The 14,349-nt window shown below is 43.2% G+C and overlaps 2 protein-coding genes across 4 annotated transcripts; one reads left to right on the forward strand and one right to left on the reverse strand.

The window, feature by feature from the left end:
• Positions 1-472: 472 nt before the first annotated feature.
• LOC106579160 (probable phosphatase phospho1) lies at positions 473-6,719 on the reverse strand. 2 transcript variants are annotated; one of them, XM_014158766.2, is made up of 2 exons: positions 6,510-6,719; positions 473-4,694 (listed from the first exon to the last, which is right to left on the reverse strand). In XM_014158766.2, the coding sequence occupies exons 1-2, from the start codon at positions 6,517-6,519 to the stop codon at positions 3,874-3,876; spliced, it is 831 nt and encodes a 276-aa protein (XP_014014241.1). In that variant the 5' UTR covers positions 6,520-6,719; the 3' UTR covers positions 473-3,873. The 2 variants fall into 2 exon arrangements, with proteins under 2 accessions (XP_014014241.1, XP_014014242.1); XM_014158767.2 differs by lacking the exon at positions 6,510-6,719 and adding an exon at positions 6,223-6,470.
• Positions 6,720-8,945: 2,226 nt separating this feature from the next.
• LOC106579159 (uncharacterized) lies at positions 8,946-14,348 on the forward strand. 2 transcript variants are annotated; one of them, XM_014158765.2, is made up of 6 exons: positions 8,946-9,220; positions 9,747-9,943; positions 10,235-10,338; positions 10,421-13,306; positions 13,612-13,820; positions 13,998-14,348. In XM_014158765.2, exons 2-6 carry the CDS (start codon positions 9,760-9,762, stop codon positions 14,068-14,070), a joined length of 3,456 nt encoding a protein of 1,151 aa, XP_014014240.1. In that variant the 5' UTR covers positions 8,946-9,220; positions 9,747-9,759; the 3' UTR covers positions 14,071-14,348. The 2 variants fall into 2 exon arrangements, with proteins under 2 accessions (XP_014014240.1, XP_045558524.1); XM_045702568.1 differs by having other exon boundaries at positions 9,102-9,220; positions 9,747-9,990.
• Position 14,349: the final 1 nt, after the last annotated feature.

Raw genomic sequence — 14,349 nt, forward strand, 5'->3', positions numbered from 1 at the left:
GTTTTATGCAGTCACATTGCGCAGATTAACAGATCTTACAATGCCTGCAGAACAATTTGACATCTCAGGAACAACATCCATATGATATAGCAATCTTTTGGTGAACTGGAACGCCACCTTTGACTTCTGACAGTCGATTCTATTCCATTTTCCTTACGTTAGCGTTTATCCACTAGTACTGTATTGTAGTCTACGTTCAGTCGTTTGGCAGAAACATATTCAACTGGCGCCACCTTGTGGAAATAATACCTATGTGCATGGGTATGCTTATTGAGCCCATAGCTTGCTGTTTCAAATAAAAAATATTGTTTTAATTGTTGACACATTCCAAAGCATGGGAATTACAATTGGTCATACAGTGCCAACACTTTAACTACATTCATCGAATATATATTCAACTCATTCTCCATTAAGTTTCCTATTCAAGACTTGAAGCACTGAATACGGATGAAAATAAATCAGGAAAATCTGCTCAGTTAGTTGATGGCTTTATATTCCTGTTACTATTACAATGGTACATTACACACATGGTCTCTTTGATTTTTAGATTAAAGACAAACAGGCTAAAACATGAAGTACACAGCATAACGTCTCTTAAAGTAGAACAGTGAGGATCAGTCAGTTCAGTATTGCAGGAGGAGTAATGCCGGTCAAAACAAGTAGAACACCAGAACACACAAACACACACAGATGTCATTTTCAAAGAGAAATGAATATATTAGCCAAGAGGAGCCCCCAAAACACTGGCTATTTTGGTTTAAGTGGGGCTATAACACATCTACCAACATTTGTAACACATTTCAGTGAAAGTCGAGGTGAGATTATATAGTGAAAACGGTCCGTAGGTGCAGGACACATTGGGGATAAGAGTTTCACATTATTACACTTCCTCTCGTTCTCTTCACTTAACCCTATACTGTGAACATAAAGCCAGTTATTGCACAAAACTCAAACAAGGATATTCTTCTATGCCAAGCTTAATGTCTGGATTGCAGTTACAGGTCAAGTTACAGGTCAATTATGTATTATCTAGTGATCACAGAATACACACAACACCACCACCATCCTCAGCATAGTGTATTACATATTCGACTGATAGCTAAAGTGAAGTCCCACTATGGCTATCATCAAACTACTAAAATACTTTAATCTCTTTCACTATCATACTCCAATATTTCAAAATATTCTGACAGAGCAAATCAATGATCTCCAATGTGATTTACTGATCATATGCTGATCATGGGTCACAGCAATGTAGCTGATATGCAAATAATATATGCAAATAAACACTATTTGTATCAGCAGCTATTCCTGCTCTATTACAGAATGCTCTATACATCGTTCATCGCTCCCTGAGAGACCAAGCTACAGACAGGATCTATTGAGGCCTGTGCGTTATCCTGCTGGTCAAATCTGTTTCTACTCGCCAACTTCTTTTGCTACCATCCTGAACATGGAGGCTTAAGGCAACCAGAGCTGGATCAATTACATACAGTAGCTCCAAGACCTTCAAATACTTGAGGATGACCGATGCTTGAAAGTATTTGAGGTGCGCTTTATTCACCTTGATTTGAAGTTCACACTTTTGGGACTATTCCATTTGTCCCATTGTACCGGACAAACCAAATCAAGCGCAGCACAAGTATTTGAACGTATTTGACCTATGAGTAGGCCTATGGTTGGATGAGAGATTATATTGTTACAACGGAGACAAATTTAACCAACAAGTGCTGTAACACTGATTCATAATTTGCTATCTCATCAAAGGCACTTTCTTTGACGACATTAACACATCAACATGCAGGTTTGTTCATTTTCAAGGAAGCCTTTTGGATTTTTGTTTGTTTGTCGCCTCAGGGTCAAAGTTACAAACACTCAAACCAGCCTTTTGTTCACAGTGATTTACGACTTTGAGCACACACTTGTCTTGTATAGGGTTCAAATTACATAGACATGCACATAGACTCAGTATGTGAGGTTGCACTGAAATAGTGTGCTGTACCAAGGTAGTATTTCTATCACTGGAGGAGATGTTCATATTTGAATGCTTACGGGAATGCCCTGGTTTCTTCTGGTAGAACCCACCACCATCTCCAGGCATCCCCTATAATTCGATAACAAGTCTCCAATAACCATTTCTGGAGGACATTAGTTGATTCTCTGCCTTTTTTGGGTGGATAGCAGGCCAGATATAGAGGGTTGTTGACTCAATTAGTTAATAGTCTCCCCTGTCAAGTCTCAGAGCTCAATGAAAGAGTTATCACTGGAGATGGGGATGTTCAAGGAAAGCCAATAGGTTCAAATGTCTGAGGAGACCATGAAAGTTATAGCAGGGGGGGAGGAGGGATTGAGACACTCCAATGTCAATAGAATGATAGACATGGGACCACACACAGATTCCAATGTCTCATGTCTCAAGTGTTTCATGGGTTTCTCACAATGTGAGGGTGTACTGTACAAAGAGGTGCAGCGCGGGTGCACGGGCTTCACTTTGCATCTCGAGTCGGTGTACATTGCCCTTGTATATTAGGTGTCAGCGAGTGTGTGCCAGAGCGTCAGTGGCGTCTATCTCCGTGTCATTCTATCCCAAGCCTTGTCCTGGATAGCCACGGTGTGTGTGGGCTTTTGTACCAGACACTACTAGAACACATGATTCTATTAGTCAACTTATGTCAACCAGTCATCACTTACTTTATTAGCAGAATGAGGTGTGTTAAGGCTGGGCCGGGACAAAACAGCGCTCACACTCCTGGACCATGTAAAGAACATTGATTGTGTCTAAATACCCATAGTAGAAGTACAATATACTTAAACTGCATACTCATTTCGACGTCTGATCTAGTAGAATTCACCATCTTTTTCCCGACTCACATGTTTGAAAACGGCGGATAATGAGATAAATTGATGCGGTGTACCAAAACGAACGAATGGCCGGAGTCAACGCAATCGCGTATTAGATGACACATTCGTAGTACTATGTTTTAAATTTCACATGCTATAACACTATCTTTTTTGTATACTATTTAGTACGCTAGTATGGGCATTTGGACACGGCCAGTGTCTTCAACCCAATAGTTACCAACCCTGATCTTGAAAAGCTAGAGTGTGCAGACAGGCTTTTTATACCCAAGCCAACAGCCCATTTTATTTCAACAATAATCTACTCATCATGATTGATTAAGCCTTACTATAAGACATTATAAAGGCTCATATATGCTTATAACAACTTATAAAGCACTATACCTGCAGGATGTTTTAGAACTGGGGTAGAACAAAAGCCCACACATACTGCAGCCATCAAGCACCAAGTGGGAAGATTAGAACCCTTGTATCCCAAGGTGCAAATGACACATTAACTCCTGGAGGTGTCCTACAAAGTAGTGGACTGGACCAAAATGAATATTCTTAATGCCTACAGAGATGGTACTGTTAACCCAAAATTAATATTCTTAATGCTTACAGTAGTACTGCTAACCAAAAGGGAAGACTATGCACACTGCAATCACACTGAAGTATTCTATCCTTCTTTATCATCAATGCTTCCGTGTGCTTTATTGATATTGTTTCGACCCTTAGGTCTACCTCAGGTCAAAACGTTGGCAATGAAGCACATGGGAGCATAATTTGCAATAAGTCAAGTCTTCTTTAGTCTTTTACAAACATATTCTTGGCTCTCTAGCACTTGCTTAAAAACACTGGACATGCGTAATGTCATTTTCCTCCTACACTTTAATACTTTTAACAGTAACTTTTGGGGGTGCCCTTATCTGTTCATTCCTACCCTGCTTCTATGTGCTATACCTGGTCCCAGATTTGTTTGTACTGACAGCACACAATCTGGTACCTGTCTAGCTGCAGTGTCCTTTCTCCATCTCATCTCTCCTCCTCCAGCCTGTTCAGGCAGTCCACCACGTCCTGCCCGCTGGCCCAGGGCACCACGCTGACCTTAAGGCCCTCCGTCCCAGCGTCCTGCATCTCCTGCAGCAGCCGGTGCATGGGAAAGTGCCTCCTGGGGAAGGCCGTGTCGCGGGGCCCCAGGGCCAGCATGGGGCAAATGTCGTTGGCCCCGTCCCCCACGTAGAACACCCTCTGGAAGGGGCAGCCGCCGCGCTCCTGCTGCCGCCGTGACAGGTACTCCCGTACAATCACCTGCTTGCACATGTTATCGGGGCAGCGCTGGCAGCCGTGGGCGTGAAAGGGCAGGAGCACCAGGCGCCCCTGAGCGTCAAAGCTGGCCGGGTTGGTGAAGATCCTGTGGAAGAGGTGGCGAGCCCCAGCCCTCTCCAGCCATGCCTCAATGAAGTACATGTTTGCGTCGGAGACCACCACCAACTCAAAGTCCTGCTTGCGGGACTGGAGGTACTGGAAGAGAGTGAGAAGGCCGGGCGTGGGGGGAATTTGCTCGACCTTGGAGCGAATTGAGTCCTCAGTGACGCCCTGCTCAGCCATGTAGGCCAGGATGCGCTGCATTTGCTCGTTGTAGTAGCCCTCGCGGTACGAGTGTCTCAGCCAATCGGGGAGCTGCTGGCCCGGGGCGGCGCGCACCACTGCATCGTCGCTGCTCTCGTTGACGATAGTCTCGTCGAAGTCGAAGAGAACCAGGAAGCGTTTGGGAGGGGACGGGACCGGGGTCGTGGAAGGGACAGATGAGGCAGCCATGTTTGGGGAGCGGTGGGACGGTGGCTCGCCCACACCTGAGGAAGATAAGAGGACAGGGGGACAAAAGAGACGGTTGAACAAAGTGAGTCATGCCAGTGTTTACCATGGTGGTCAAAACCTACTAGTGGCTTCCTTTTGATTTGTGGCTTAAGACTGGGACCTAGCAAAAAATATTGCCCCTGTGTACTATAGGCCAACGGTACTGTACATTTTGTGAACCACTGTGGTGTGCTTTTGGCTGACATCTTGAATCCTGAATGTGAAAAATTGTCTTATCACCCTCTGTCATCATGTCATGTCATTGCTTGTATGCCTCTGGTCCAAACTCCACAAATAAAAAGTAAAAGTACAACATTATGGGTTGATGTGTTGCACAGACCTTGATTAAACCTGTTATTAAATCTGTGACTTAAAAGGCCTTTCGATGGAGACTTTCCATTGAGCAAGCTTAATGAGCTTTAAATTGCAACAACGTAAGGCGGCGGAAATGGGGAGAACTTACAACCAGCCCAGACTAAGTCCTTAGGACTGGACTCTGGGATTTAAGAATTACTACAGGAGGAAAGGAAGAGATGTGGAGTTGAGATAAGAAAATGGGTCTGAGATACCAAATGGAATGTATCGAAGAGAAAAACAACAAGGAGGACATTCACATACAGTTTATGGCAAGTGTGGAAAAATGTAGCATCCCAATCGTTTTTGAAAGATGTCACTTGAATTATTAAGCTATAGTGGAATAACATAATATCTGCACAACTTTATCAATAAACAACACACTAGGCCTACACTTGGCAATATTCAAATGCTGAACATCTCCACATTCATTCAATAGATTAACGTGGCGCCCCCTAGGATACAGCCCACAGCCTAAACCTTGGAATGATGCCATTTTGACATAAGAGCTAGGCTTCAAGCAGGCACAAGGCACTACTGTTGCAGCCTTGCTGTAACTGGAGTGGAGAAAGAGGGCTGGGCCACAAGGATATTACATCACACTGCATATCTTGACCATAAGTGGACCAACGGAGAGCAGTCAATTGGTTCAATATTCCCTAGTGTCCCAAGCGTTCCTAAAATCAATCATAGCAACAAATAAATAATAATTAGGTCTAAGTAACCTAATAAATAGTCATGACAAATGATACAGTCTTAGTAAATGTTGCAACCCATTGAAATAGCATATTGGCTGCTGCTGTTTGTTGATTTAAAGTAACAGCTTTGTTAGTTTATATGGTTGGATTTTATAGGCCTATGCAATGGTGCCTATATGCGTTTTAAACCCAGACCGTTACAACATAGAACTCTTACGTGAACAAATCTCCCCATCAGCAAAGCAGAAGTGCAACTGCAGATTCAATAATTAAAGTGTAAAGAGCAGCGCAGTGCTGCAACATTTGCGCATTGCAATCCCAAAAGAAAAACAAAACGTCCTGCCCATTTTTGAAAAACAGTGTTAGATTAGAGCTATTCCCAGGCCGATCAAAGACACTTTGCTGATACAGCCTGCGTAAAATCAAATACAGATCTAATTTTACACATGCCAATACAACTGTTCCAACGCACCTCATCAGATGACTGATAAACGCTGATTTCCATTCCCACACTTGTCCCCTTATTTATAGTACATATCCACTGACTAAGCTGTCTAAATATACACTCGAACAGCTATTATTAATGCGACTAAAGGTTACCCTTGAAGGTCCGTAGCGCAACCCAGTCCACTGTCCGATTTGGGTACATTGACCGTGCATTTTTTGGGGGTTTGCGCGCCAGGGGATCAAAAGACAAAATCAATATTAGGCAGAACAGAGAGAATAGATAGACGATATTATGACATCAAAGAATTATACCGGTGAACATGTGTTTTCAAATGGTCAGCTCTGTGCCCCTCGTCCTGAGTGGTTGGTGGTGCCCGGCTACCGCATTCTTGTGTCGGCGACGGGACATTTGCTTCGCCTCGCCGGGTAGCGGGGGCAGATGAATTAAATGCATTCCAACTCCCCCACCATGGGCGTCAAAACCAAGGAGAGCGACAGCCGCGATGACGTCCAACTGCGTCCCAGTGACGCGACAACATAGGAGGCGGCTACACGGTTTACGTGCGTAGATTAGGCTACGCGCTATCAGCCATGTACTGACACAGGGTATAACGCTCTTTGTATACTAGCATAGAATATACATACATTTTCTCATTGGTGGGTGCTTATATTTGTCCTATGTATGTGGAGAGTGGAATTTTTTTTTTTTTTTTTGCATATCCCAACTCCCCATGAGATACCCTTGGAGAGTGGGGCCATGACTAGGGTCTGCCATTATCAAAGGCAACCCTGGAGAAATTAGGTTTAAGTGCCTTGCTCAAGGGCACGTCGACAGATTTGTCACATTTTGGGGACCTTTTGGTTACTGGCCCAACGCTCTAACCGCTAGGCTTCCTGCCGCCCTAGTTATATTGATGAAGAAAAACACCATGTGTCAATAAAGCATAGTAGACCGCTATAGCCTACTGACGTATGGTAAAGGAAGAAATGAAAAAGTATTCAATGGTAGTTCATTGCATTTGTGTAGAGTTGGAACACAGCGTGCCTATGTTTACTCATGTATGTGCAACACTCGTGACCTACACACATTATCATGGTAACAGTCCCCATGTGGGCTACAGTAATCTGTTCTATAGATCTCCTGTATCTTCTGTTCTCAGGCATTGACGTGGTGGAACATAGCGCCATTGTACAAGCTCTGCCAACAACTCCACTGAGTGCTGGTCAAGGTTGTTCAATGGTAGGCCACAGTACAGTATATTGCCCAGATATTCACTATTAATCGTCAATGGAATTCAAGTTCTTAGGTTGGAAGGGTTTCAGTGAACCTTCTTAGGCTGTTTCAATGTCATAAATTGAGATCTAAAAATCAAACAAAAAAACAGGATGCCTTTTGGCAAACAAAGACATTAAGACAACTTTTCTAACGCAATGAGAAAATGACTACTAGACAGTTTGACAGAAATCTTTATGTAACACTTGAGCACATAGAGAACCTCTCCCTCAATGTCAGCCAAACAAATGAGCTGAATGGACTTCAGGAGGAACCAGGATGGCCAAGCCTCCATCCTTATCAAAGGGGCCTCCGTGGAGACCTACAAAACGTCAAGTTCACCTCTGAGGAGCTGAAATGGTCAAACTACACAAACTACACAGACACAATGGTGAAGAAGGCACAAGAAGGTGGTGACTCCCTGCATTTCCCCATTTGGAAACTTTCCCTCCCCTCAACAGGCATCTACCATGCCCCCACCCCAAAGGACACTTATCATGCTGAACACATTTACATTTTAGTCATTTAGCAGATAGCCCCACCCCGACCCCCCTCCCCCAATTACCCTGCCCACACCCCAATGGACATTTTTATTTATCAATGTCACAGTTGTGAACATATACTGAATATGTTATTATTATACATTTGTTTATGTTTTATTGTTTCATTCACAATTGCACGGTTGGAGCTCAGAGCTTAAGAATTTCACTATACATTGCAAGTGACTAAATAAAAATCAAATCTATATATTTTGTCTCAAACTTCCAACCTCATTATGACCAAGCTTCCTGCCCACCTGCACAGAAAGTTGAAATGGAATTGTATTTAACTTCGGGCTTCCTGTGGACTGTTTTTGTGCATCATTGTAGCCACTGGGGGTGAATTGAGCAATGATAAACCCTGGATTGCTGATGCTGCTGTATGTATTGGTCATCGAGTGGCTTTGAGGCCATCGGTCGGCCATTTTGTCATTCCCCAGTAGGAGCAGTCCTCCATAGGAATGAATGGATTCTACAGTATTTCAATTAAATGTTTCAAGGACATGTATTTAAAATTACATGTATTTAAATATTTATTTTTGTTTTAGTGGGACAGTAACATTAATAATCTCAAAAATGATACTTTAAATCTCAAAAAAGTATACTTTAAGGACAATTTTATGGTTAGCTCACATAATATAATTTAAAAGTATGTATTATGATTTCTGTAATAGAATAAAAGTTGCAAAACGAATGTAGACATTAATAAAAGCATTTCTATGGCTTCCAAAATATTTTTTGTAATGGGTGGGAGTGCCAAGATGGAGGCGCCGTGAATTCAATACAGCGCCCCCAATTGGTTATCTAGTGTATATATAAATCATTGGAATTGAGCCCATCTTTAGCTTTCCGTGATGTAATGGCGACCTCTTGTGGTAGGTGTGCTCACACCGTGTCAGTTATTTTACCGTCGAGGAAATTGTACTTTGATGTATTCCAAAAAATAAAATATATTCCCACAAAAATTTATCTAAAAACTTCGAATGGAACTTGATAACGCTAATGTTCCCTTTTCTGTTCTCACAAAAAAATAGTTGCTGTTTTTATGTTTTTGACGCTGTCATTGACTCCTTCACGCAGTCCTTTCACTTTCCATTTCTTGAGAACCGAGAATTATCTCTCTCAGATTTGCAAGCAACAGTTCGTAATTTTGCTCTGATAACATATTTCGTTTCATATTTGAATCTAGGACAAACGCACACAAAAGAAAGGTAATATCCAAAGATTTTAATAAATTGCTCAAATATCAAATATATTTGCAATGTTGTAGGCCTGAAGGTGCGTTAGGCTATATCATATTTGGCTCTTATCCAGGTAATGGATTGGCCTATGTTTTGCGAGCCACAACATCATGACTTGAATTACCAGCAATGCAAATCAACATAGTTAACTTTTTTTTAATTAAACATGGAGTGATTTACACAGACAGATTGCTTTATGATTTGTTCATAGCTTTGTGCACAGCGTGTATGGAAGCAATTATTCAGGCCTGCCTAACGTAGTCTTGTTCTGAAATTATTTCGTCAATAAATATGTATTTACACTTACGTGTCAGAATCATTGATAATATGATATTGAAATGACTGAAATCTGAGGGTTTCAATAATCAGCTGCTATTATAACTGTATACTCTTTCAAAAATGTTGAATTGATTAGTTTGTGATCAGTGATTGCAATTTCAACATTTGGCAAAACGTTGTTTACTGTGGATTCCCTTGGCCTTGCCTATTCTTACAGATAAATAACAAGGATGGCGAAGGAGGGTGGAACGGTCAGAGTGTGTGGGTTACCCCTAGATATCAGTAAAAACAGACTGATCGACAAGCTCTACATTCATTTCCTGCGGAAGAGGAATGGAGGAGGGGACATTTCATCTGTCAGGGTCTCCAAGACAACGCCTGGCTGTGCCTTCATTACCTTTGAGGACAGTGAAGGTTAGAGGTCGATCCGTGGGCTTCGGAAAAAATGAAGGAAGTAGATAGTACGATAAGTAAAACATAAAGAACCTTACGAGGAAAAGTACTGAAGATTACAATATGTTTTGTGTGTATACTACACATATCTGATTTAGCTGATTGATGGGTCTGACATGCAATTATCTTGATAAGGGACATCCTATAGAGCTCATCCTATAATGCATATTCAGGTAGCCTACACTGTGTCCTTGAGGAGTAATATTTGAACGTAATATTTGTTGTCTTTTTTTAATTCTACATGACACGCAGTGGCTCGGAGAGTGGTTGAACATCAGAATCACACATTATCAGTGAATGACAAGCAATATGAGCTAAGTGTGAGTTTGCACAGCAAAGAAATGGACCCAGATGAGGTAAGGCAAGCGAATAAATCATCTAAACATCTCATCTTTTTAGTCACATCCTAGTCTCACTCTTCTTCATTCAATCTTTCAGCTCTTTGTGGACACAGCTGTGACAGTGGACTACAGCAAATTGAATGGGGGGAAAACATGGATATCTGACATCCTCAAAAATGCCTGCGACATAAAATGCACCTTTCACATTCAGGCTGACCTCTGCACTTTCAAAGGTCGCTACACAGAAGTCCAAATCCTGACCAAGTGTCTGCTGAGACTTTTCAATTCACAGACCTCAAAAGATGTCCATTCCCTTAAAGCTGAGACCACCAAGGATGACAAAAGGTACAACTCTGCTCAAGGACGAACAGAAAGACAGCAGGACACTGAGACCTCAGGACAGGCCAACGGACTGGATCTGGGGAACGGTTCCAGCAGAGCCTCTGAGAGTAATCGTGCCCTTCTTCAAGAATCTTACACAAATGATAGAAAGGGGACGGATGCATTGTACACATCATACACCAATCATAGAGAGGAGGCGGGGGCATTGCATACATCTTACACCAATGACATAGAGGATGCAGTGGCATTAGAGAAGGGAACCTCAATGGAGGACTTCTCAATGGTCATAGACTCAGACATCTTCCGATACCTCCGAAAGCACTGCTCGGGTGAGTACCAGAACATCCTCGACAGGCATGGAGTAGAGATACTGGATGTCGCCACCAGGGATATCACCACCCTCTACCTGCAGCAAAAGGCTGGGGCCACTGGGCGAGGTGTGGAGCGTCTAAGGCTTGCGCATGAGGAGCTGGGCTTGCTGTACCAAGACAAAGAGGCCCAACTTCGCAAGGAGCAGTTGGCTAAGGAAAGCTTCCCCAGGTTGGGGCTCCAGCAGGCTTTAAATGCCTTAACGCAGAGATTCACAAAGCTGCTGATCAATGACGACAAGTCCAATGTCTATCTCGTGGGCAGTGGAAGTGACGTGTCGGAGGCCAAGCAGTTCCTATTGGAAATGCAAGGGACAACAAAGGAGCACGGTCAAGAGTTACTTCACCTCTCGGGAGATCCGTCTCTACCCTTTGTCCCTGACACCAAGCTTAGAAAAGAAAGGGCTGTGAGGAGCAAAGAATTCAAAATGGCGGCCACATTTGGGAGAACCATGGGTTCTGAGAAACCTAAAGATGATGAGACTTGGTCCAGCTTGAGTGACGTAAAGGCTCCTGAGGATCACCAGACAAATAGTTTCTCGTCCACAAAACTCATTAGAATGAATGACCAGAAATTAGGTAGTGGACCAATTTCAGGGATTACGAGTCAGAAGGTTGAAATGTCAAGTTCTGGTCCAAGGGATCTCCAGGAAGACACCCTCTTCAAAAGGTATGAACCATCATCCACTGATTCTTTGTCTGGTAAACCCCCTCTGAACTTGGCACAAAACAATGTAACCAGACCCACAAAAGCAGCAAACTTTTGTGAATCTCAGGACTACTCAATGGATGATATGGACATGTCTGTGGATAGGGCGGTTCCAACTGGCGTAGTCCAACAATCCAAGTCAATTTCCACTCTGAGACGGTCCAACAGTTTCTCAGGGCAGGTTAGGACCAAACAAGTCAGAAAGGACAGCAGCTCAGCTGTAGACCTGTTTGGAAAGACCAAAGGAGGCGAAACTACTAGTCACCCAGAGACTGGGCAAGTCTTCAGTATAGAGCTGGTGGTGCCCACAACTCAATGGTTATACACAAAGGATGTTTTCCACATACTGCTAGAGGAAGTAACCTCTGACCTGCAGATGAAGGAGAAAGAAACATTAAATGAGGTCGTCCTCAATCTGAGAGGGAAAGATCCAGCCAACGTCAGGATGTGTCAGCAGGTGCTGAAAAAGCTGATTGCCAAGGTAGCCGAGGACTTCTCCACCCATGAGATGTTGTTAACACAGCTGGGTGAGTCAGACTCGAAGAATGAGACAGTTGAGGTGTTATGCACCATTGTGAGAGAGACATGGGAGAAAGTGAAAATCATTCCAATGCCAAATACTAAGAGCATTTTAATCTTTGGTCCAAAACTGGATTGCATGGGGGCGATGTCATTTCTAAAAGAGACGCTTCATTTTGGAACAGAGGGGGAACAGACCATGGAAGAGAGACCCATTGATCTTAAGAAACCACCTTCTGATTCTTCATCCAACGCTGACATAAACTCCTCAGCAACACATCAGAGCTCTGCCAGTAGTGACAAACAAGACCAGGAGACCACCTCTGCAACCAACATTGCTTCATCAGGGATCTTGGAGGGAGTGAGCCAATCAGATGTGAAGAAAGCGCCTCTTTTGAAGCTTCGGTTAGGAGCAGCTGGTCCCGTAGATGAAAAGAGTTTCAAGACAATCAGTGCTCCCTATAAAGCAGAGGGGTCACTAAGAGTTACAGAAGGAAATTATGGCGCAGCAGCATTACCAGAGCACAGTGCTCAGAGGTTGACAGGGCCAAAGCCTGAGGAAAGCCAGATACCTAACAGTAGGGGACTGCAGACCCAAAAGAACCATAGCGAAGGAAATGCCGGTTTGTCCTGTAAATGTGGAACCGCAGAGGCATCTGTATCTTGGACGGCTGGTGGAAAAGCCATGTGCCCATCATGCGTGGAATGTACAACGTCTCATGCAATGAATCCACAAAGCGCCACCGCCAAACATTACGGGGCAAGCCGGTCCAATGAGAAACAAGATGTGAAAGACACCGAGGTGAAGGCCAGTCCATCTTGTGTAGGTGGAACCACTGGGGAATCTGTGTCTATGACTGCTTGTGGTGGGGCCTTGTGCCAGAATCACATCCATCCCAACTGTAAAGTACGTCCTAAATCTAAGGAGGGCGTCGTGGGCATCCGAGGGACCATGACCCGCAGTGAGATGTCCATCAGTCTGGTTGGGTACAACAAGGATACAACGCTGAAGATAACCTACAACATTCCTGATGGCATCCAAGGGGTAAGGTCTAACCTTTGAGAATTGGGAATTGTTCAAAGGGATTGGAAATGACAGAGTTTGGTTAGGCTGCACTTTTATATCACACATATTTATTACTGCCGCAATGTTTCATATTACAATAGCTCTTGATTTGAATCCACCTGGTATATAGCCACGTGTGATCAACACTGAGATCATCAGTCGACAAGCATTATAGAATCCTTATGACAGTCGTACAAAGGCTTTATGTCTAGGGTGTGTAGATGAGGTCTTACCTATAGATGTATGTTGCGCCTCCTCGTGATCTACATACCACCTCTGTGCAGAAAGACCATCCAAACCCTGGGGGGTCTTTCCAAGGGGGCACGTTCCATGCCTTCCTGCCTCTGAATGAAACGACTCTCAAGCTTCTGCCTTGCCTCGAACGTGCCTTTCATCGAGGCCTCACCTTCAATGTGAGAGTAGGGGACACTAGGGATTGTGTGACCTGGGGTAGCATCCCACACAAGACCAGCATCGAGGGAGGGATTTCCAGGTGAGGTTTTTGTCCAATGTACAGTATGAAAACTACGACATTGAAATATGAAACAAATTTCAACAGTGATACTATAGTGGCAGTGCTATAATCCGAGATTCTTACCCTGGTAGGCCTAAAAGATGAGTTGAAATTGGTTTAGTAGATTGTGGTCCTAAATACGTCTCCCCTCTATAGGAATGGATACCCAGACTCAAGATATCTCAAATGCTTAGTTGAGGCACTGAGGTCTCATGGTCTCGAGGGCTGAAAAACTGCAATGGATCAAGACATGAGGAAAACTCAAACTGACCGAACAGCGCTTTAAAAATGTAATAATGAATCATTTTTGCCGTACATTTTCCTATGTAGACACTAAAGTTATATAACCAAAAAAAAGTAAGGTTCACAATACATATGATTCTATGAAAAATAGTCACAATCAGGAAATGTTTATGATAATGCCGATGTAATACAGTGAAGACGCATATGTTGAACACATACTGTATATTGGTTGACTCAAATGATTAAAATACAGATATCAGTTCAG

This window comes from Salmo salar, chromosome ssa19 (genome assembly GCF_905237065.1).
Source record: "Salmo salar chromosome ssa19, Ssal_v3.1, whole genome shotgun sequence".
Taxonomy (NCBI): Eukaryota; Metazoa; Chordata; class Actinopteri; order Salmoniformes; family Salmonidae; genus Salmo; species Salmo salar.